The 25021-nt window shown below is 38.8% G+C and overlaps 1 protein-coding gene across 8 annotated transcripts in view; it reads right to left on the bottom strand.

The window, feature by feature from the left end:
• The window catches only part of LYN (LYN proto-oncogene, Src family tyrosine kinase), a 49089-nt gene that overhangs the window by 11028 nt on the left and 13040 nt on the right, over positions 1 to 25021 (bottom strand). For 4 of the 8 annotated variants that reach the window (XM_079299854.1, XM_079299855.1, XM_079299853.1 and 1 more), the window contains exons 2-10: positions 17200 to 17336; positions 15955 to 16003; positions 15757 to 15862; positions 15201 to 15299; positions 14992 to 15095; positions 13349 to 13498; positions 11936 to 12088; positions 6149 to 6331; positions 4574 to 4650 (exon numbers count right to left, since the gene is read on the bottom strand). In XM_079299854.1, coding sequence (XP_079155980.1) covers positions 4574 to 4650; positions 6149 to 6331; positions 11936 to 12088; positions 13349 to 13498; positions 14992 to 15095; positions 15201 to 15299; positions 15757 to 15862; positions 15955 to 16003; positions 17200 to 17331 — 1053 coding nt within the window. In that variant the 5' untranslated portion in view covers positions 17332 to 17336. The remainder of the gene's footprint in view (positions 1 to 4573; positions 4651 to 6148; positions 6332 to 11935; positions 12089 to 13348; positions 13499 to 14991; positions 15096 to 15200; positions 15300 to 15756; positions 15863 to 15954; positions 16004 to 17199; positions 17337 to 25021) is intronic. The other 4 variants (XM_079299858.1, XM_079299857.1, XM_079299860.1 and 1 more) reach the window with 1 other exon arrangement.

The following is a 25021-nucleotide window of genomic DNA, read 5'->3' as shown; positions in this document are numbered from 1 at the left end:
AGCAGAGGAAATAATGGAGCATACCCTGAGTTTTACACTGCCTTAAATCTGGTAATTCTCTCAGTTCCCAGGGAGAAGCCTCACTAAAACCAGTCTGCAACAGTCTTTGAAAGGTTTGATGTGGAGGTGTTATTGATCTGGACCGGGCTGCCTTTGGTCTGGGATCAATCTTTCAATAACTGTACCTTTCAATAATGTCCAGATGCATAATAAAATCAAATATACTTCTTGGTCCCAGAGTTTTCAAAAGACATCTCATCTTCACATTACTCTTTGTCTATGAAGAGGGCGTGGACCCTTTGTATCTGGCCATTGAGAGCTTTGCCAAGGACAAATATCTTCAAATGATACATCAGTGTAGTAACAATTTTCATTTTGCAGCAGTGCTTATCCTAAAGGTGAAGTCAGGAAAGGTTGTAAAATCATATTCCTCTTGCCCCAGTCAAGCAGCTATGTAGTTAAAGCAGATTCACAGGGAAAAAAATTATTGTAAAAGTAATGTATATAATTATGCACAGGAACATTAGAGTGTATCATTAAAAATAAAGAAGCGTGAAAAGGAATACACAGTGGAAATGTCACAATGCCAAATGAGACTTAAAATTAATTATAATCTGGGTATGACTTTCTACTATGACTTTAAAAAGGAGGGTAGAGAGGGATTAAAACACTGCATCAAAAAATCTCTATTAATTTTATTCTAAGTTTTCTATTTTTTCAATGGCACTGTAGCCTTGGAAGACAGAAAGAAGTTGCCAGTCAAGCTGCAGATCACTGAAGAAATAATGAAAGTATCAGCACTGCATGAGAAAGAAATGACTGGTTTTAGGACAAAGCTTTGACCCTTTCAAAAGTTATGAGTGTTTAGTAAAAACAGGTATCATTTTCCTAACCCCTACACATGAGTCCTGCCTGGAAGGTAGTGGATTTGCATAAGAAGCAGGAAGAGTTTACACATACAAAAGGTTCACTGAATTCGTGCCCTAGGTTTCCAGCAGATCTAATCAAGCAGGAACAACCATGAATTCAGGAAATGTGAAACAAAGAATTGGAGGCTCTTCTTGTAAATTGCCTCTGAGGCAAGACAGAACTAGTAAAACCCTGAGTGCTCCAGTTGCTTTAGGAACTGAAGGAGCCAGGCTGGTGCTGACTTCTACAGGAGATGCCACAGTTCTACTCTGTAGTATGTGCTTGAAGATATGTTTGCAAAAACTCAGTGTCCCTTAAAACATTCTCATTTCAGAGACTTCTAAGATTCATCTCCAATGGATAAAATTGTCTTTGCCATGCATAGCTAACATTAAATTCCCCCAGCCCCTATCCATATGCACTGATTAAAGTACAAGAGACACCTTCAGCTCTGTCAGAGAGCAGGTTGCTTCAGAAACTGAGCTGGACCACCTTCCTAGCAGACATTTTCTTACCATCTTGTCCACAAACCCAATTTCATAAATCATGACCATTAGTACAGAAAGTAAACCACCAAAGTCCAGAATCCACAGCTGTAAGTTAAGGTAGGCACTAGCTGTAAGTGTAACCCAGCAACAGCTGTCTCTGCCAAAAATGTCCATCTGCAGGGTGTTCACCTAACTAGACAGCTAAGTCAGTACAGCAGAGCAGGAGTGTATTTGACTACTTGCTTGAAAAATGCTTACTTTAAAAAAGTTGTTTATTTCACCTAGAGGAGAAGTCCTTATTTTGCAAAGTCAGAATGTTTCACCTCTTGCAAACACATATTTGTTTTCAAGACTCTGCAAGGCAAAGGTGTAATGAACTCAGAGAGTGGAGCACTATACAGCAGCCTGGCAATGCAAACAACAATCCAGTGCTCTTCACTTGGAAAATCAGCTTCACCTGGAGCTTCCTGTACAACTGCCTGCACTATATTCTTTAGCCAGCTCATAGTCACAGAGACCACATCCTCCCCTCCCTTTCTCCCATTCCCAGTCCCTCCTGAGTCTTGTAACATCACAGATGGATGATGGTAAAAATAAGCTAATGCTCAGCTACTATTTCTTGCATTTTCAGTGTTCCTGGGAAGCTGAGATAGCCTGGCAAAGTGCTTTGCCAGAATGGTGTGATCAGAGAGTAATGAAAACCTCAAGCGTGTGTCCACCAAGAGAAAAAAAAAAAAAAAAAGCCTAATCTTATCTAAGAATAAGAATCTTCACCACAATCTTCCTTCCACATTCATTTTAACTTCCTCTGAAACATATCTCTCCAAATTTCTTTGCCCTTCACTCTGCTGAGAGTTTAACATCACTTCTGTAAGAATAAATTAGTGCTCCATTTTTACAAACCAGAGTCACACCAAAAAACTACACACATTTTGTGTTCTCCTTTACACACAGCCTCCATTAGGAAAAGTGTGATTCACAGGTTACCTTAGCAGAAGTCTGAAAAGATTTTTGTCCATCTTTTGCCCTAAAGAGATACCAATAAATTCAGACTGACAGAGACAGAGAAGACTGGTGGAATATCTGTGTAGGTAAGAGGGAAATTTCTGGTCTGGAACCACACACATGTAGCCTGCAAGTCTATTCCACACAGCCCTGTTATCACATAGTGGCATTAAAGGCTCTTTAAATGTGCTCAAAACCCCTACAAATTCTTTCCATAACAAAAATCCCAGTATCTCTGTTCCAAAGTTTTGCTTGGGCCTCAGCCAGAAACCCTCAGAGAGGCATTCCTGAACATCCCCTTAGGATGACTGCAAGCCAGTCTCAGGAATTCCACTTGCTGGTCTGCATCTCCTGTGACAAGAGGGGCTTGTCACATCACCTGTGCAGCACCAGGTCCTGGCCCTGAGCCAAGTGCAGGAACTGGCTCTGAGAGCTGCTGTCAGATCAGGGTGACAGGTGATGTCCATTTGAAGTGACCTTCAAAGCTTTGTGAATGACAATCTCTGACCCTTGTTATCTTGAAGTGATTTACCCAAGTTGTGCACAGAGTTGCTCTTTAGTCCATTACTCTTTTCAAGCCTTAAATACCTAAAACCACAGTATTAATTTAAAATGAACACAACATCCCTAACTCTTACACAAAGATCTGCTGTGAAACCACGTGTGCTCTTCTCTCCATATCTCAGGTCTCCTTTCATATCAATGCTCACAGATATTCTTTTCTCTCTTGAATTTTACACTATTTTCAAAGCTACCTTTTATTTTCTTTTCTGCCCCGTTACTCATCTCTTCAGACCATGACCTGGGATCCAGCAGGTTTTCCACATCTACAAAGCATTTATCCCACTAAAAATAAATTCTCAATGACAAACTACCCAAATAGTCCAGAAAAATTTAAGAAGCCTATAATCACACTGAAACAATAATTATAGGAAAAAAACCAAAATTCTTCCACTGAGTCTATGTGAAATAAAAACCTACATTTGATATATGAAACACCCATATAACAATATGTGATATACAATATACTGAAGAATACAATAGTTCCAGTTGGAAAGGACCCTCAGTGATCATCTAGTTCAACTTCTTGACCACTTAAACAGAAGGTAAAACATATATTAAGGACATATATAAGGCCATTGACCAAATTACTTTTAAAATATGACAGGTTTGTGGCATTAATCATTGATCTAGGAAGCCTGTTCCTGTGTTTGACAGCTCTTTTGGTAAAGAAATATTCCTAATATCTAATCCTATAATTATTTGTATGGCAATAATTACATAAAACATTTATATAATATTCTTATTGTGAATTTTTGGTATAAATTCCTAATGCTGTATTCTACCTTTTAGTGTTTCCCATCTTTCCTCATGAGTTATAGCAAGTTAACATGATAGGGTACTACAATCTGTAAACTCTAATACATTAAAAGACAACCCCAAAAAAGTTTGGTCAACAATAACCTACCAGAAATATCCTCATTGCCTACTACTAACATGAATTACAACCTGCAAAAGCAGAATTATTACTTTATTTTTGTACATGCCCCCCTGGACATCTAATTTTGGTTACTGTTCAAGACAAAACACCAACTCTGGGACCTTTGATTCAGGCTTTGACACACAAATCATTCTAGAGTCTCTCTTCAGATTTCAGTTAAAACAGAGATAACTTGCACATTTCAAAACAATCCTGGTTCATAAATCATACACTAGTACCTGAAACACCATTTCACAATAACTTAGCTAAGAATTTGAAACCAAGAAGAGTACACTGAGGTTAAGAGGAGTTTGACCAGTTAACCAAACTTAAGAGGGAAAAAAATTACACATTTGTTAACTCTGAAGGAATCTGCTGAGCAAAAACTCATAAACTTGTCCTTACACTTTCCATTTGTAGCTGCTCAAATTAAAAACAGCCTTTTCACAAAGGAAGGCAGTTGGGTGCTGCTACCATCTAAAAAGGTCACCAGCAGTATCTAAGAGTTAAGCCTAACCACATATTCCCTTTGAAACCTCTTCCACCTCCTTTCAATTAACCATATTTACTCACAATTGATCAGTAAATTCCATTTTTTTTAATGTAAAAAATCCTTAGGATAAAATGGCCTAGTATGAGTTTCAGATTCTAAAGAGAGTCTATAATTTTGAGCATATTTTTAAAGTTTTACCTGAGCAGAGAAGTCAATTAGCTTTGGAAGCAGCAATTTGCTTCCTTCATCACTCTTCAGAAAATCCAGCAAACTCCCTGTTAAAAGAGAGAAAGATTAAATCAGTGCATCTTATTACAAAAATAAAGGTCACATTGGTTCCCCAATTTTCTGGATAACAAAACTGATGCAGTGAACTATTTGGATGTATTTTCAAGTTAACTACAGTAAGACAGTCCCTCTGCAGGATTTAACTACAGGAACATCCAAATCAGCACACCAGACATTCAAATTTTGCTATTTCCCTGGCTGTAGAAAACTCCCATGTGATCATACCTCAGTTCAATGGTGCTGAGTTTGATAAGCACCCTACTCTGTGGACCATCAGGAAAGCTGCCTAGGAGAATCACATGAATCCATCCTTTCCAAGTCATACAGACTAAGTGCCTCAACATTTGATCATTAAATTACCAGCAAAACTGCTTGAAAACAGAAGAAAACAAGAAAAACTACTACCCAAGATAATCTGAGAAGGAAATTTCACATATTTTGTGTAGTAATGCTCTATAGAGTCCTTTTCTAGTAGTACAGTAGTGCAGCCACACTTGCAGGATCATTCCTCACTCACCTTATTACATACAACTTTATCAATTGAAGTCCCACATAAGGCAATTCCTAAGGTTTGTTTTAATAGCCTTGCTACAATACCAGAAAAAAAAGTTAGGTAGGGAGTCCAAAGGAACCAGAGCTATTCTGGGGGCTATCCTCTGATTTGGAAACAAAAGAAAATGCTGCATTTAAAAAAAATGCAAAAGTGGTTTATCTCACAAATGCAGTAATGAGTCATAAAATTAAAGACTCAGTTCATCTTAAGTATAGCTGTTCCTTCCCTTAATATTTGAACTTTCAAAAATAACTCTCTCATTCCTGTCTTTAAAAAGAAAGGGAACTAGTTTAGGAGAAGCAGAAGAGTTCGCTAAACTATTGCTTGCAGATTGTTGTGGTTTAACCCAGCCATCAACCAGGCTCCATGCAGCCACTCACTCACTCCCCACCTGTGGGACTGGGAGAGAATCAGAAGGGTAAAAGGCAGAGAAGTCATGGGCTGAGATAAGGACAGATTAATAGGAAGAGGAAAAACAAAGGCTGTGCACACCAGCAAAGCCAAACAAGGAATTAATTCAGTGCTTCCCATGGGCAGACAGGTGTTTGGCCATTTCCAGGAGAGCAGAGCCCCATCACATGTCATGTCAGGAAAACAAACACTGTCACTCCAAATGTCCCTCCTTCCTCTTTCTTCCCCCAGATTTATACACTGAACATGATGCCACACAGTCTGGAATATCCCTTTGGTTACTGGGGTCACCTGTCCTGGCTGTGTCCCCCCCACCCTCCCATGCACACCCAGACTCCTCATTAGTGTGGCAGCACAAAGACCTTGGCTCTGTGTGAGCCCTGCTGAACAGTAACCAAAAACATCTCTATATTATCATCACTGTGTTCAGTACAAATCCAAAACACAGCCTCATACAGCCACTGGGAAGAAAATTAACTACCTCAGCCCAAACTAGCATGCAGATCCCATGTTTTTCTCACCTTTTGCCATGAATTCTGTTATGATATAAATAGGCTCTTCTTTGGTCACTACAGCATAAAGCCTAACAAGCTTATCATGCTGAAGTGTTTTCATGAGGTTGGCTTCCTCTAGGAAGGCTTGCACAGACATTGTTCCAGGCTTCAGAGTCTTCACAGCCACTTTGGTACTGCTGTGATAGTAACCTGCAAGCAGGAAACAGGATCAGTGCCCTGAAGTCACTGCAGCCCACAGTGCCCTGAGGAGCAGGAATTTGTAAAGCAGGTGAGGCTGGATTCCAGGAATAGCTAAGAGCCTGAAAGCAAGTGCCACATGTAGCACAAATATTTATGCTAGAATTCCTTTTTGTTTTGCAATTTATACAGCACTGCAGAGAAAAATTATCCATTTCCTATTTTTAGAAGTCAGTTGTCTGAAAAAAAAAAAAAAATAAAGCAAGCAAATTATCTTACTTCATACCAAGTTTCCATTCACAAGTAGCCCCTAAATAACTTGGTTAAGGCATGTGTCAATGAATGTGCACTTAAACTGCCTCAGAACAACAGAGTCCAAGGACTGGCTGCAAGATTCTGAAGTATCTGAAATCCCATTATTACACTTATTTCATGCATGCCAGTCTCATGCTTATAATCCTTCCTGTAACCCTTAGTGCTGAAAATGGAGCATTACAGGAAAGTGCAGGCAAATGGTTCTCGTGACCAGCAAGGACACTCTGCCAGGACTGCAATCCTGCAGTGCTCAGCACAAGATTTAAAACTTGATAACTTCTTATCACTCCATGCCAGGAGTGGGGGAGACTGTGGCTGTGGTTCATTTCTCTATTTAGCACACCTTCTAATGTAACTTGCTAATCATATACAAAGCAACTATCAGTAAAAAGAGAAAAGCGGCAAATTTTTGTCAAGTTTAAAATCTGGCAAGCATTAAATAAATGTTAAAATAGTATTAAAAATGGAGTTGCAAGCACTGATCCTAAAGTTTATCTTGTGAAGTAATTTAATTTGAAACAAAAATAAATAAAAGAGTGTGAAAGAGGGATATAAATGCAACTTTCATTCCCACCATACCCAGTGCAATATTGCAGAACTATTTCTCAGAAGAGGTAAAACCTTCATGACTCAACAAAATTGCCCCATTTCCTTATTCAGCAGCAATCTGGATCATCACCATGGCCTCTAAACTGGAATCCACCATTTCCTTATGCTATTTATCATCCAACAAAAGAAATCAGAGGCAAAGCAAGGACCTGATTTCCAGATCTTGAGTGATTGCTCCAAGCACTACATCTTTTTTGAAGAAGGATTATCACCTGAGAAAAGGCACCATGCCACAATTTTTCCAAACATAGTCAGGTCAAAACATAACAAAGACATTTTTCTAAGGTACCTAATAGTAAGAAATTACAGCTACAGGCCAAATCCACTGTTAAAGCTCAGGTATATGATTTATAACTATCAGAAAAACACATAATAAATGTATTTCTCTCTCTTTAAGAAGGAAAAAGGTTATTTGTATCATTTCTACTATTCCATCCCATGCCCTAAAAGAGAGCATATGCTCTACTCTCAATTTGTTGAACTCTCTACTGAACATATAATTCATACAACTCTTCAGTGAGACAATTATGACCAACATACTTAACATTAACTATGTAACAGTATTTTACATTCACTAAAAACTCAGGTCTTTCTTACAAGCAGTTTGCTTTACTACAACATCTCTGCGATACTGAGGTTTTCTGCAATAAAAAAGTCTGCCCTGATGCTCTGGTGGTAATGTACAAAACAAAGAGCTGGTGAAAGCACTAGAAACAGCTGATCTTGATTTCTCTCAAGTTCATTTATTTCATCATGTATTGGGAGGGATGGGACACCAAAACAAGGTGGCCATGAGCTCTATGAGCACACTCATATTTCTAACAGCTGCAGAAGAAAATACATTTCCAAAGCACACATAACTTATATTCTAATTCAGAAATTGTTGAATAAGAGAATCTTTTACACCTGAGATGCAAGCAAGATGTGACTCATTAATAACCTACACCATAATTGCTGCATTTGCCTTGTTAACTTTCCTCTAAGCCCTGCTTGAGAATTCTCTTCATGGATTATTAATAGCACAGAGCATCATGATTCACATCATATCAGTTCACACTAGGAACAAAAAATACATAAAACATAGACCCTGCTCCTGCAGTGCTGCTCTGGTCCATGACATCACTAAAGTAGCTGCCCAGATGCACTGAACTCCATGGTCTAAAATCCTTCATACCATGGCAGGAAGTCAGTCTCTTTGCAGTTTTAGCTACTGTTAAAAATCAAGTGTGAAGCAAGCACAGCATGAAAGTCTAAGTGTTGTGTGATGATGCCTCACACAGTGAGCCATGTTCTTCTCTACATTATTCCAAAAAATTAGTGTTTCAGGTGTTTATTTTGGAGTTGATCACTATTACTTTGACAGAGCAGTACCTTGCAGAGCCAGGTTGTCCCCAGAGCTTTGCACAGGCTCAATCAGGCCAAGGTGTGATATGAATTTATAATAGAAGTTGAGGTTGAACCTACAGGGCTGAAGATGCAGAGCTTTGTGAAGAAGCCTATAATATGCAGCTTTCTCCTTCCTCTACATTTCCAGTAATTCCCTGCAGGGTATAACTGGGAAAAGCTTGTTTGAGCTATGGAGATATGCAGCAGCAGCTCCATCTCAGTCATCTCCACACATCTCCACATTCAGTGTGAATGCAGAAAGCCCAGGCTGCACAACTGATGACCAAAATGCACACATCAACTAACTTGGTAGCCTAAACCCAGAAAAATCTCTGTAAAATGTATACCTTTGTACTTGCATTGATAGAAAAAAAATGGAAAACTGCTAGAAACTTTTTTCTGTGTAAAAGCAACACTTCAGAGCTGGAAGAGATTGCCCTGCCCATTCCATAAAACAGATTCTCTGCACAGCTCATACAGGAACACAGCCAAGTGCTTGGGGCATATGAAGGCCTGCTTTTTGTTCCTAGGATTTTCTTACTTCTTTCAATTATGGAAGTTAATTTCCTCCAAACTCTTCAAGAGGAAGATGTCCACATGGAAGCCCAGAAAGTAGTTATAGAGATACCAAAAAGAAGAGACAATAAAAGCTATAATTGCATATCTTCATGTTGCAATATCAGCACTATCTCTATATTCCCATATCTCTCAGAAACACAGAAAGGACCTGAAGAAGGCATCTGTGTCCAGCATCCCCAGGGACACCTAGAGCTGTTGTCCAGGATTGTGGCTTTTGATTCTCTCCAGGAATGGGGACAGCACAACCTCTCCAGGCAGCCTGTGCTTGGTCACTCACACAGTGAGTGTTGGGAAGGAACTGTCTGTGCTCCACTTTGTGCCCCTGGCCCTGGGCACCACTGAGAAGAGCCTGGCTCCATCCACTTTGCACACCTCCTTCAGCTATTTACAGACACTGATAAGAGCCCCCTAAGCCTTTCCTCAAAACAGAGATGCTCCAGTCCCCTTTGTGGCTCTTGGTTGGATTTTGCCCAGTAGCTCTACATCTTTCTTTACTCAAAAGCACAATTCCTCTGAGTGGGACACTGTTCCCTCAGAAACCACAGTTTTAAGTATGCTTTATCAAGCAGAAATCTATTTAGTAATTAAACCATGGAACAATATTTCTCTCTTATTCACACAATGGTTGAAGAATACTTTTTTTCTCAGTAAGGAGGCAGTGTAACAATCAGCTCTCAAATCAGGAGAGCACAACCAGATTATTGCTCAGTACCTCTACATAACTCCCTAAATCCCTGGATAATCATTACAATACACAGTGTTTGCTGACACCCTGCACCACACAGCTGGCCTAATATGCTTTTCCTTCTTGAACTTCCTTGGCTCTAAGAATAACCATGCTCCTGATTTGATAGGATCTGTGCCATGCAAATCATCTTTCACTTCAGACAGAAAGCAAAGAAGAGGAAACACAGCAATTGCTTTCACAGTACGTTAGTTTTTCTCACAGTGCAGAAATTCAGACATAGGGCTCAGGCCCAATTTAGATGTTAAAATAGTGACACAAACAAGAGGAAGCATCTTGAAGCAGAAACACCTTTTAAAGTTTTATTCTTCTCTGTGTGTATGTGCAGAAGTAGTCACTTCCCAAAATGATCTGCATTTTCAAGCAGTTGATTATCTCCTACCACAAAGTCTTCCATAGTGTTTCAGTGAAAATTAAACATTTGTTGCCTTGGTTTATTAGACAGAAATAACTGCACAATGGTTAAAACTTGTCCTGACTAGTATCTAAACTGTCATTCATGTGTATCAGAGCTAGAGAGTTTCTTAAGCCGTTGCTCATGAAGCCACATAAAAGGCTGAATTTGACCATATTGTATTATAGTGTTGCTTTCACTTTTTATGTAATTTATACCAAAAGATTGCATCTAAGACTCAATTGGAGCTTTCTGATTGACACTGCAGTTGTGTGTGTTTAATTTGTCACTCAAACAGCAGCAGTCTGTGCTTTGCTTTTCTAAATGAGAGCATCTCTTCAAAGCAATGACATTCCTGTCAGACTGACACTCTCCCATGGATTATCAGAGACCCCTTCATAGCTTTGTGTCCTCCAGCCAGCTTTGGGATACACTTTCAAGTTGCTCAGAAATGCTATAGCCTATAGAATCTTGGGTCTTAAAATTAATAATGATCATCATCACCATAATCTGCTCTTTTATTATATAACAAATTTTTTCCTATTTAAACATAACGTCCCAAAAAAGAGATTCAGGGAAAGGCTAAGAGAATGATTTGGCCTGAAAAAACATCTTAATGAAGACTTTGGGAGGAAGATTCAGTTTACCTCAGATAGGATGGTAACTGGCAAAGTGTGTAAGCAATGAATGGTGCACAGAACATGCAATGGGGAAGCCAAATGAATACTCTGATGTCAGAATAGACAGCATTACAAAAGCAAGATGATTAAACCATTTTCCCAGAATGTGACACTGGGCATAGGAAGTCACTAGGAAGTCACTAAGGCTGAGGAAATACTGTTTGTGAGCCAACAAAGCAGGTTATTCAGGTTATAATAATCAATGATATAATTTTCTGCTGGGTATATATTAATGTTTAAAACTTGTAAGTCTTATGACAGTTTTATTATTGGGATCTTGCCTGATGATTCAAGGTATGTGCTGTTCAGTCTCTAGCCTTCTTGCTACATAAATCACCTGCTTTCTGAGCAGCACACTGGCAGAAAACACTCTTGGGTTAAGTCTGTTCCCTTTTTTCACCCAGTATGGCAGAACCATACACTACATTGCAGGAGACATCCTCTTCACAAATGGAAAATGAAATCTCTAAACACAATTCACTGAAAGACATTGTTTCTTTTAATTTCATATTCTTTAATATTTTCTGATTTGAAACAAAATTCTGAGGGGTTCATCAATTTTGAGATTCAGGATCCACATCTTACTATAACCTTCCATTTCCACCTCAAAACATAACTATTGTCTTTGACCTTCTAAACTACAGTGCTTACTCACTATTCTTTTCCTTTAAAAGACACAAAAAAGATTTGTTCCACTTCCTTGTCAGCCAACTATCCCCTTTTACAGGCCCTCTCTCCTCACAAGAAGGTATATTCTGGTCAATATACCAGAATTTTGCTGGTTTTGCTGTTTGATTTTGCTGTTTTACAAGTATATAGGATCAGGTTCATGTCCACTACATTTTTGAATGACTCTGAAATGATCCTTTCTTCAGAATTAAATACTCATTTCAAAAGAATAAACTCACCCATCCAGACTTCTCCAAACTGACCAGCTCCAAGTTTCTTCACTAATTTAATTGATTCCCGTGGAATTTCCCATGCATCTTTATCCCATGGTTTTTGAGGTTTGGGACTAATACAAGCTTTTTCCAACTTTCTGCATAAGCCATCTGACTGCTCTGGTTTTTGAAGAAAAAAGAAAATACAAAATACATTATTCTCCTGTGCCACAGGACTTGAGACAAACATTACTTAATTGCACTAACCAGCCCACAATAATGTTCAAAATAACCAAGATGCTATGATGGAAAATGTAGCCTTTCTGGTGCTTCCACAAAAGCTTAAGTGCCTCTGATCTGAAATTTGGTATTCAGAGAAAAATTTAACAAAAAAAGCATCTGGTTACTGTAAGATTATTAAGGGATTTTAATACAATTTGCACCAAGTAAATACGATATCAGATGTTATTACTGACATTGTGTTGATTAAGATGCACATTGGAGTCAGGTTTGGGATCTGTATCCTGAATTTGTCATTAAATTTTCCTGCAAAATGGTTTCACACAGATGTGCACACAAGCATAAGTAGGTCAGCATTATTTTTCCTCTACACACTGACCAGCTACAACTTTTATATGAATGTTGAATAATTCTCAGGTTTTCCAGTGATGCTGAACAGCCAGCACACATATCTAACTGTGGAGAAAAATTTCACGGCCAAATCCACAGAATGGCTTTGAAAAATTGCTGTGTGATTTTATGTCCAACATTTTTTTGTCTTGCTTTTATTCCCAGATATAAGATGAAAAAACCTGTATTTTGGAGCTATCCAGCAGGAGGTTATGTAGAATGATAAGTCAGTTTTGCAGCTAAAACACAGATAGACTTGTCCCTTTCTCTCTTCACTTTGCTTTTTTAAAATAAATGTATACATTCTATGTGGGTGCAATTTTATTTCTTTGAAGTATATGGAAAATTTCTTCCTTTAAAAATAAATAATTAAACAAACATATTTACAGGAAAAACAAAACCAATTTCACACTCAACACTAGGTACAAGACAATATTCACAAGTCTATATGTATTTATTTTAATTCTGAATAAAAATTTACTCTGAAATAAAATATTATTTACAACGTGGGCAATTCCTATTATAGCTTCACATCACCCTAAGTGTGAAGAATTGTATTATAAAGGTAGTCTTCATTTCACAGTGGTATGCCACAGAGCAATCAGCACTAGATCTCATTATGGTAACAACAATACTTGGGTTCCAATCAGTTTTACATTATCTTTGATAACATGCATGCCCAAGTTATTTAGGAAAAAAAAAAAAAAGAAATGATAAAAGCTTTGAAACAAAAGAAGAAACCTTTTATTTTCCTTCACAGGAAATAATGGCTGCATTCTATTAAGTAATTCACCAAATACTTTAACTTACTTTGATAATGTTTGATCATATCATTGATGTTAGGAAAAGTTATTCTTGGAGAGATATAAAATCCTCCATTGTCTAGACTCCTGATTTTGTAGTGCTTAATAACATCACCATGCTCTGGATCATAGTCTCGTATGGAGAGAGAATAGCTGCCTGTGGATAAAGAAGGAATGCTCATTAAAAGACAGAAAAAATCTACAGAGTCCACACATACACAGCTGAACCTAAGAAAATCACCATTATGTCTGCTTTTCTTTTTGCTCCCTTATTGCCTCAAAAACCATTTTGCAATCCACAGGGGGAAGTCAGCCAAAGCCAGCCCTGAACTAGTCACCAAAGTGCTTACAGTCACACTTTCTTTTTCAATCTTATTCAACAAACCCACTTGTTCCATATTCCAGGCAGTTGCACATTCAGTGCTCAGTTTTGCAGAAGGTCCCCCAGCTCGAGTAGAAGTGGCTGGGAGAGCAGGACCAGGGCTGTAACCCTGCTCAGGCAGAAGCTGAAATCTGGACATCAGCATCTTGAAAAAGGAACATGCTGGTTGCCATGGTCCAGCTAGCAAAAGGATAGTTTGGGGATGGCTTCAGGCATAGAGGGGGGAGAGCAGATCTGTTGGTCTGCTAGATCTGTTGATCCCTAGGCAGTTCTAAGGAGCCTAACATCATCTGGGATTTAAATTGGGGCAGGAGAGCATCTACCCTTAGCTACAGCACCTGTTGTTTCTTCTACTTGTGCAATTCTTAACCATCTTGAAAGGATAAAAAAGGATGTCACCCCTTCATCTCTCCTCACACACATACCCAGTGATTCTGGGGGTACTTTGCTTTACTCTGAGTACCCTATGTAGAATTTAGGAGACTTTCTTTGAGAACTTCATTTAAAAATCTTCAACTGAGAGCACAATGATATGGTCCAATTACAGATGATACCTAGTCAAGAATCTGCAGGATTAGAGCCAAAAAAGCTACCCTGTGGAGGGGAGGGGCATGACCTGCTGAAAGGCTTCACCTGTCTTCCTCTGAAGGATGCACTGTTATTCCAGCTGGAATATCCACCCAGACTTACAGAGTCCACAGGCTGGGACAGAACTTCCCATGCTCTTCTCAAAGTCCTGGCTGAAGAGCCTGGAGACCTCACTAAGCTTTTCAGCACAAAGCTAAAATTTTGTGTTTATAGCACAAAATTTTACCAAAAAGCTTTCTGAAAAGAATCCCACTACACTGTAGAAGTGAAAATGCTCATTGTGCACTAACTACAATTTTAAACTTGTAGCAATGGATACAGACCCAATAATGGCAGTCTAGAGAATGCAGCAGCTTATTATGGTAACATGCATTTCAATAAAGGAGTCACAAACATTAAGAAGAGAAAAGAAGCCACTTCATTCATTCCTGCTCATTGCCAGTGTAATCACATACGTAACACTTTTTTTTCCCCCCCTTATCTCAGCTTTGGGTGTTAGCCTGCAACTCTCTTCTCTCTTTTTCTGATAATTTTCTCATTCTTCTCACTCCTACAGAACTGCAGAAAATTCACACAATAAGATGCACTGCAACTACTCCACACCCACTGCCAATTTTTGTGTAGACTGGCTGCATCTTTTTATGTCTATATCAATTTCAAAGTACCACCCTAAAACCTACCTTTTAATGTTTCACTTTCTCTGATAAGGAAAGCTCCAGGACCATTTCCAGGAGCCAGGAGTTGTCTTTCAGCATCTTTTCGGGTTATGTCTTTGAAGAACCACCTGAAAAGTATTTCAAAGAGTTAGAACCACCTCTTACCCCACACACAAAGGATACACCACCAAGGTGAAGAAATTTGCCAGAATTTTGAGATTGGGAGAACTTACTCTTCTGTTTCCAGGGTGTTTACTTTTGCTACATAGTTGCTGGGAATGAAACCTTCTTTTCTTGTCGTGAGAGATTTTGCCCTCCACCATTCTCCGGATCTGAAAAACAAAACCAGTATTCACTGTTTGTGAAAGGAAAATGATAGATTGTTTTTTAGGTTCTAGTGTGCTGAGAGTTTTGCCCAGGCTGGAGAGAGAAGCACAATCTTTCCTCTGAAATCAAGAGCCCTGAGAAGCCATTGGCTCCACTGGATCAATGTTTGGTCACTGTTATATTGAGACCAGCTGCCAAACCAGAGAACAACAGATTCAAAAATGGTTTGGGTTAAAAGGGACCTAAAAGATCATCTCTGTCATGGGCAGAAGCACCTTCCATTGCAGCAGGTTGGTCAAAGTCCCATCCAACCTGAAACAACTCCATAAAGCATTTGTATTAATACAAGGGAGCTCACTTATCTTTCATATAGCCATGGCATGAGTAGGATGTCAGAGCATTGTAGAGGGAATTAGATGAGCCCAGAGAAAATATGCAATACAACAATATTGTCATACTTACTCCTCAATAACTTTCAGTTTTTCTCCTTTTTTGAAGGATAAGTCCTCTTCATGAATGCCATCATAGGGATACAAAGCCACCACAATGACTCCATGCTCCTCTGCATCTACAAAAGGAGAAAGACAAAAGCACATTCACATCACTTTGCAGGCTGACTTGGGCACAACACACAGCTGTGAGATTTCTACAGAAACATACCTTGGTTGATAAACCTCTGTCCTGGTAAGAGCTGTGCTTCTGGATTTGCCTACAATAAAATAGGTCTTTAATTAAGCAGTTTTAGATCTTTGTGATGATCTTAAATTACAATTACATATTACACAGTTGCTTTGGTATCATCTCATATGTCTTAAAAGGAAATGTTCAGATTTTTTCTTGCCATTCTTCAAAATATGTATTATATATAAAAACATATATTATTTATGTGACAATATAAAAATACAGTAAGTCCCCCTAGATATTAAACTGAGGAGCTCAGACCTTGTGAAGGTGTGGCACAAGCTGTGGGGAGGAAGGTCACAGCTTTGGGACTTCTGCTGAAGAGGCTTTAGGTAGGGCACTTAAGCAGGACAGTTATTACCGTGTAGCTGCCATGCTAAAGAACTACAGGCACAGTTTGCCACTAAGGCTGTGCAGGGATAAAAAAAAGGAATCATAAAAAAAAGGTAATTTGTGATGTGTGTTCATTGGCTGAGAGCACACTGAGTTCACTGTGTCAGCTGGGGAGAGAAGAGAGCAGGGAGCCATTCACACCTGCAGAGAGCAGGACCCTGAACAAGGGCAGTCAGGAGACAGAGTTTCCTCAGCAATGCAGAGAGGTGGGGGAAAAAAAAAGGTACCAGTCACACTGCTAATTAGCAAAGCTACTTGGTACCCCCATGCCAGCACCCCTCCCTCCAATGCCAGGCAGCACACATGGAACACATGAGCCTGCTCCTCCTGCAGCACAGTGCTGCTCCCTCCACCACTGCACCCTCCCCTCCCAACCTCACAGCAAGACTGAGTAGTGGCCTTCAGTGAGTAAAGCTGACTAGAGCTGCTAAAAAATCACTAATGATTACTTCAGCCTTTAAATGGAATAACCACCACCTGGATCCCATAGCTACACTTTAAAACAAGGATCTAAACTATTTCAGGTTTTCTAATGTCATCTAGCATTCTTCTAAAGACATAGCTATATCTACTCAAACATTGCCAAGTTACTTTTTTTTTTTTTTTAATGCAGAAAACTATGACAAACATAAAGCAGCAAACCATCATGTTTCAATTTTTATTCCTCTATGTACTTATTCATTGAGGGTGAACTGCACAGCACTAAAAGCCCAGTTGTGGATTAATGATAATTTGAATTTTTTCATGCATATGCTTTGGATTGAAATTTAAGTTATGCCAGTCATGTTTTGTTCTTGCTACAGGAATTCTCTCCTGGGACTATCTACTTACTGGCCTTTGCTGTTTATTGGACGTTGGATCCCTCACATAAATAGTTCGTTCAGTTTTACGTACTGGTTGATTCTTCAAATCTAGCCCATCTCCATGCAGATTCTCTTTCCTTTTTGATTTTATACACCCCATATTTCCTGTTGAAATAAAAAAGGTATTAAACAAAATCATTGTGCCATAAACCAAGCCCTTTCCCATGAAATCATCTGGGCTACACAGTAAAAATGTGCTTCCTTTTCATACAAATAGTTCATGGGGAAAAACAACTGAAGGTTAGGCCCACACACTGATAGCTCTTTACTGTTGCAAAGAAAAGAAACCTTGTCTCAATCTACAGATGAAGTAAATATTTATTCACCATTTCTTCAGATTTTTTATATTTTCTCCCCAGTCTATGCTTCCCTGCCCAAACCCTGTGTATCTTTCTGACACTTCTCTGAGCTTTAAAACAGACATAAAGAAAAATACAATTATTGTAGGGATAACTTTTATCTGTATATTTTAAAGAAAATACTATTTTGGAAGACATAGAAAAAAATTCCTGTCCAATTTCTGAGAACTGCAGCTTGAACTAGCAATGCCTGTATCTCCCCACTTCATTTTGCAGATGCCAGTCTAGCAGGGAGCTCTGATTCAAATCCCTGTCTCACATGAGGCTGATGACTTGTGCAGCCCCAGCTCATGGCAGACATGCAGCTGCAGTGACCTTCAGTAATGCATTTCCTTGTTCATACAGAGTGTTCTCCTTGTGTCACAGCAGCCTAAAACAGCTGATGTGTGTGCCAGTGATGGCAGATCACCACACAAGGATTTCTCTTTCAGTATAATTTAGAAGGCTAATCCTTCTCTCAGGATGTGCATCCATGCTAAATCAGATGAGATACAGCTGTTAGCATCTGCATGACTGGAACCTGACTGCTAATCCTGTGATACAATTACATAGTACTCTAGCAAATATAAATACAACATTATCTCTACAATCCTCCCTCTGAGGAGAGTAATTATACTTACTCTTCAAAGAATCCACTATGAATGCTTTTCAACACTCTCCTTCCTTCTTCTCTCCCTCCTTTCAGGTCAGTGCTCTAACTCTAGGTTCACAGTCACATTTTCCCTTGCAGGCACACAGTCTCACTCCCCCCTGCCCTAATTAATCTTTAAAGCCAGTTCTTTGAAGAACAATGTAAAACCTAAAATAAGAGCTCGGTGCAAATATAGGCTCAAGCAAACAAACACAGCTGGAGAAGCTAAAGCAGATCATAAGACTCTCATCCTACTTTTACCTCCATCTCTAGGACAGAAAAGGTTCATTGTAGTGAACAGGTAAAGTAGTAGTAGAAGTGTCCATTGGCAGACACAACTGGTCCAATGGGACAATAGCTGCCTTGCAGCTACAAAGATGAACCAGATTGCTCTGGGTTCATATTAAGTTTCATACTTTTGTAATAATTCTTATGATAATCACAATCCTAGCTATTTACAAAAATAAACCAAGGCAACAAGCAGTCCTACATGGCAAGTCTCAACTTTCAATATCACCTTCACTTAATGTCCTATCATGCCACTGAGAAAGCACTGCATAATGACAAATGCACTGTTCTATCCACAGGCAGAGTGTATTCTTCTAAGTATGACAGGAGTATACTTCCTCTCCTACCATTTCTGAAAATTATCTGTCACTTATTGCCAACACGTCTTGGATGTCCATAAGATTTCAGCAGTGACCTGTGATCCTGGTTTAAAGCAGCATCAGAACCCATTTCTCCCTTTTTTGTCTTCCCCTGAACTAAAAATAAAAAGAACCCTACAGAAAATCAATAGGCACTGACCAGGCAGAGAATAAGAATTTCCTTTTCTTGAGTGTCAACACTTCAATGTTCCCACACTTATTTGAAAGCACTGGAGCACATCTTCATGCAGAAGCTTCCCTTAGAAGCAAACATCTTTATTGCTTAATTTTAATGCTTTAATTTTTTTAATGCTCACCTCCACATGGGTCACATACTAATTGTTTTGCAATACTGAGAAGGATTTTTAGATTTATTTAATTTATTAATAACTGTGAGTATGTAGATGACTCTTGTTCCTTCATTAATGGTTCACAGGAAATTTCTGTACACCCACAGGCAGACTGGTGTTTGCAAACTCACTCTAGACATCAAGAAGGCCAGTGTTTAATTACCTGCTGTATCTGCAAGATCAGGTATTTTCCACTTAAGTGCTAACCTTTTTGCTCTTGAATAGTTCTGCTTCTACAGAACAAACAGCTGAAGTGGAGGGCATGAAGTAATTTGATCCAAGTTGTCAGCCAAAAATCCCTTTCTCTATTCCTGTAAGAAAGCTGAGCACATCTTTAGAGACTGCAGCATAGCCAGTGTCAGTGTAAACTCAGAGAAAGGCATTATTTATCCAGATTTTTTTTCTGCAGCTGAAAGCACATGAACAGCTGTAAGTCAAACTTGCTGTGAGGCTGTGCTGGTAAGCTCAAGGTTGGCATTTGATAGTAATGACTAATCAGTAATAACTATGCAGAGGTGCTTTGAAATCACACAGAAGTTTCCTTGATGTCATGTGAAATCACACAAACACAGTTTGTGAGATGACCCTTGTGATGGCTTCAAACAAAGAGAAGATCCTGAGCCCCATCATGAAGCACTGTTTTTTCTGGGTTCTTTTCCTCATAAAGTCCACAGTCCTCACAGGACTCAGCTAGTTCTACATGAGCAGAATGCCCCAAGAGCTGGTGCTGAAGCCCAACTGGTTTATGCTGGTTTGAGGGATTTATTGCCCCTTTCACTCCAGTACAGCCTCAAGGATTGAACATTTAGTAGGAGCCAGCTGATAACAAGGGTTTACCTAAGGGTGAGTCCCACACTGCATTCTCCCAAAGCAGCCCCATTCTTGCACTCCAGTTCTGCTCCAGAACATGGATTACAGCTTAGCATGTAGGCAAGTGCTTAGAAGTGGGATCCTGACCTAACTAAAGTGTCAGTGCAGGGAGGAGGGTATAAATAAATAAAACATTTCATTTGCTCTAAATGTTTATTTGCCCAGTACTCTGCTGTTGTGTCACAAGGAAGTGTTTTGTGCAGATAAAAAGAGAGAGAATACAATAAGCAAAGTGCAATACAGAGAGCCTAGCATCAGTACAAACCAAACTCCATTATTCCTTATCAAAGATAAAAATAATTTGTACATTAGAGAAAATGCTGCCAGTCCCTACTCAGATGTTTCCCATTCCAACAGTTCTGCAATACTGGAGATACTGATTCCTATTCATGCTTTTCATTCATTGTCCTGTCCACAGCTCTAGACATGAAAGATAAATACTGAATTAAAAGAAATTCTATTTAACATAGCTGCTAATCTTTATGAATAGATACCTAAAAAAGGAACAGCTTCTCTTTTAAGAAAGAGCATACTGTAGTCCATGGCTAAAAGTTAAACACAAGTCCTTAGGTTAACAGCTGCAGCAAGTAGACAAGAATCTAAGTTCAGGCACCCTTCAAAAACCACAGGAGTATCCATAAGAACTATCACATAAAGCTCAGCAACAGGTTTTCCAAGACACTGATTTTGATATCTACATTTGCCTTGAATTTTCCTTCTGAATCTCCTATCTCATCTTGCTACTACAGCACTTGGGATTTAATTCCAAAATAGTTTGGGAGGAGTGGAAGTCAGAAATTCTTCCAGGGTGAAGAGCTGCTGTCTGTTCCCAAAACAGAATTGCTTTAGACACCTTTTTCTACTCTTCCAGGAAAGTAATGTGTGTAAAGACACAATACTTCCTGCTGCAAGCAGTCAAGTTTCATGTGACCATCACCTGTCCATCAGCAGCATTTGGGGCTTCATTTCATCCCAGTACTTCCCTTTGCATCATCTGCAAAGGTGATTACATCTTTTGTTTTGTGTTCATAACCATTCCCTTCCTAGTGATTTTTTTACAAACAAGATATATGATGAATACTAGAAATAATTTCCTACAAAACCCACTTGAAATATCTGGTCTTTTCTTGATCAAAGTCATGTCTTCATGGAAATGATTCTCAAATCTTCATAGATTATACTTTGGCTTTTCCAATAATAAAGTAACTTCAAAAAAATTAGAACTACAACACTGAGCATACAAGCTCTATTTTATCAAAGAAGTATATATTTTATCCAATAAATATCTATTGTTGAAAAGGTCAGTAATCATGTATCTAAACACCAATGCTCTATACACCTTAGGGTTTTAACAGATATATACATATGCATTTTACCAGGTACAAAAATAAAATAAATTAGTATTCAATTGAGTACAAAGAGTAAACTCTTCATTTAAACAAAAAATTTCTCATGCATAAGAATAAGAAAAAAATTAATTTACTCAACTTACTCTGAGTCTTCAATATTGCTTTATATTTAAACTTCTATACCAAAGAACAGGAAGCAACTGTTTGTATCTATATGTAAAAACCCAACTGGTTTCAACCTGGACATTTAAAGGGGGTTCAGAGAACAGAGGAGTAAATAGTTTTATTTTTAATACCACTTTCAAAATTTGCAAACAATACCATTGCCCTTCTTTGTTTTAGATGTTTCATTCTGGCCTTTAGTGCCAGTTGGTTTGCTGCTACACATATTTGTGCCAGTGAAGGTTTGCCACTAGACCATGGTGAGAACAGGAGCTACAGAAATAAATTATCTGTGGTTGGGAGCAATATGAAAGCATCAACTGAAGAGAAGTTCTTTTCTGTACCTCCCCAGTCTCAGATAAATATATATACAATATATTTATAACATTATCCATATATATACAATAGTATGTATAGATTATATATATAATGCATAAATATATAATATTATCTACAGATATGCATTTTAATTTTACTGTAAGTCCTGACTGCCTGATAACTTTCATCAAATGAGACTCATGCAAATGCAGAAATCTGGGGTCAGCTTTCATTTTGAGCTTGTTTCAGTTCCTACATCTTGGTTTTTGCCCTAGCAACTAGTTAGGGGAACTTAAGCAGTTTCTTCTTCTTCTCTTGCCTTTCTGCTAAAATGGTTCTGTATGTCTCAGTCAATCCTTGCCATGTGTATTTTAATATTTTTTTAAATTTAACTTATTTCTGTAGGTCTGGATCACCTCATCTCTGCATGTCCCAAATAGAATTTATCCATGGATAAATGCATATGCATGGGTACAGACACACATGGACACAAATCCATGTGCTCCCTGCAATGTTTATGGAAAGGAGCTTGGATAACCTGAATCTACCCATTGTCTGGCTGTGACAGACTGCCCTGTGTAGACTGTCATTGCTCCTCAGCTGTGAGAAGCTGTAGTCCAGCTGCCAGCATTTAAAAGAAAATGGAAAAATAATGGGGGGAATTCTTTAAACTGCTTCAAATTTCTTTGCCGAAAAGGTGAGACAAAGTTAAAATAATATTTTGACATACACATCTATAAACCAGTGAAAAAGAGAAACAAGTTAATCTACAGTGTAACCAACATTACCCTGGTGTAAAAGTATGCAACAAGCATGTTACTGTAATATTTCCTCAAATCTGGTCTCACTTAAATCAATCCCTCAAATTTTCTCTGCATGTCTGTCAGAACAAGACAACATAGCTATCTAGTTTATCAACCATGATTGGAGCAAAGGACTACAAATTGCTCATTGGGAAAGGCAGATCTGTTCTAGGCAGCACAATCACATGGCACAAGCTCAGAAGCAAGTTTGCCATGCTCCATTTTTAGACAGATTAATGGGTGATGGTGGGGAAGAACAAAATATTATTGCTGAAAGGCTTCAGAGCCTCCTTCCTCTTGGCGTAGAAGCTGCCATGTAAGTCCCAGTCTTAAAAATTTTTGGAGACAATAATGGCATTTAGCCCTTCATCCTCTTGGGAGATTAGGAAGAAGTCACATCTTTTTCAGCTTCAATTTGTGACTGTAAAGACCAAACCCTCTCAGTTTTTTCCATTTCCTCTGGTTCTCCTAGCAGCCCTTTTCCACATCTGCTTCACTTTGAACCCATCCCTCTCAAATACAGGAGGTTGAAGCTACCCCCATGTTTCAAGATGATTTTCAGCAATGGCTTGAAGCAAATAGTATTATTATTTCTTCCATCTACTGAAATACATCACTCAATAAATCCCAGAAATTTATTTATGATTTTCAAACTTTCATCACATTGGCCTTTCATAATTGTAAGGCCATCCAAAAAGACATCCAGGTTTGTATCACTTTTCATAACAACAAACAATTGTCACAGCAGACTGTCCTATCTCCTGTGGCATTATCTTACACCCTGATATTAAATTTCTCCCCATTATTTTCCCAGGCTATTCATTGTGCATGATATTCTCAGCCACCTGCATGTTTCTAATGCCTCTTAACATCACAAAGGGCCTCATTTTTTCATTGCAAATGCAAGTACTTTTTAAAAGTCTCAGTGTAATGCTAATGTAACACCAGGAAACAGAAAGTGGTCCTGCTAGTGGTTCCTGTCTGCTGCACTTCCCCTTGCTCTGTTTCTTTCACAATTCCTTCCTTATAATTGAGACTGAGACAAACTCTACTTTGTCCATGCTCAGACCATTTTTATGCTTTCCTATATCAGTTACAGAAATTATCACCATACCACTTTCATGCTCCCAAACACCTGCATTCCTACTACACTCATACCTCTATCACATTTCTACTTCCTCTGCAATGCTCAGTTTTGAGCCCTACACCAGTTTTTCTGCCTCTCCTCCTCAGAGCCCTGATTCCCAACATTAATGCACAAATATCTCAGTCCAACTACACCAGTCTGGATTGTCAGACACCTTCTCTGAATCCTTTACCAAGCTGAGTACTGTTCTCAATTAAATTCTCACCTATTCCTCTATTGTTTGGGGTCCTGTTTTTCTTTCCCACATTTGCCTTTGTATTGAAATTAGGGGTTAGGACTCTGCAGTATTCATACCTCAAGTCCACTTCCTTAAAATAAAAATTCAAGTTACAACAGGGTCAAAAGGTGTGCTGCCATACAACTATATTGGAAGTGGCCTGTCATTAGAATCAGTAGAATAGTTTGGGTTGGAAGGGACCTGCAAAACCATCTAGTTCCAAGCCCTACTGCTGTGAGCAAAGACACCTTCTACTAGACCAGGTTACTCAGAGCCCCATCCAGCCTTGGCCTTGAACATTCCCAGGGATGGGGCAGCCACAGATTCTCTGGGCAACCTGTGCCAGGGCCTCACCACCCTCACAGGTAAAGAATTTCTTCCTAATATCTAATCTAAATTTGCTCTCAGTCAATTTAAAGCCATTTCCCCATATCCAGTCACTCCATGCCCTTACAAAAAGTCCTTCTCCAGCTCTCTTGTAGGTCCCCTGCAGGTATTGGAAAGCTGTTCTCTTCTCCAGGCTGAACAACACCACCTCTCTCAGCCTGTACAGCAAAAATCCCCCAAGAGCTGACATAAGAACCAAAAATTTTGATGAGATAAAATACCTGGAGCTGCCATACTGATACTGTATTGATGTGTTTCTGGAAAAGGCAGACCCATTCAGAGCAGCAATATAATATATCATATCATATCATATCATATCATATCATATCATATCATATCACATCAATCATATCTATATTTTTTTTCCTATACTCCCCATTTAGATTTGTTTTTTTCTTACTAGATGAGGCTTTTTAGTGATGCATTAACCAACATGAACTAACACATTGCTGTACTAAATGGCAAATAAGTGACTTATCACATCTCAAACTTCCCATAGGAAGGAACACTTTGGTAAAACTATCACATTTTTCCATATTCAAATGGCACT

This window comes from Erithacus rubecula, assembly GCF_903797595.1.
Source record: "Erithacus rubecula genome assembly, chromosome: 3".
Classification (NCBI taxonomy): Eukaryota; Metazoa; Chordata; class Aves; order Passeriformes; family Muscicapidae; genus Erithacus; species Erithacus rubecula.
The sequence above is the reverse complement of the archived record's forward strand: the minus strand, read 5'-3'. Positions and strand labels throughout refer to the sequence as shown.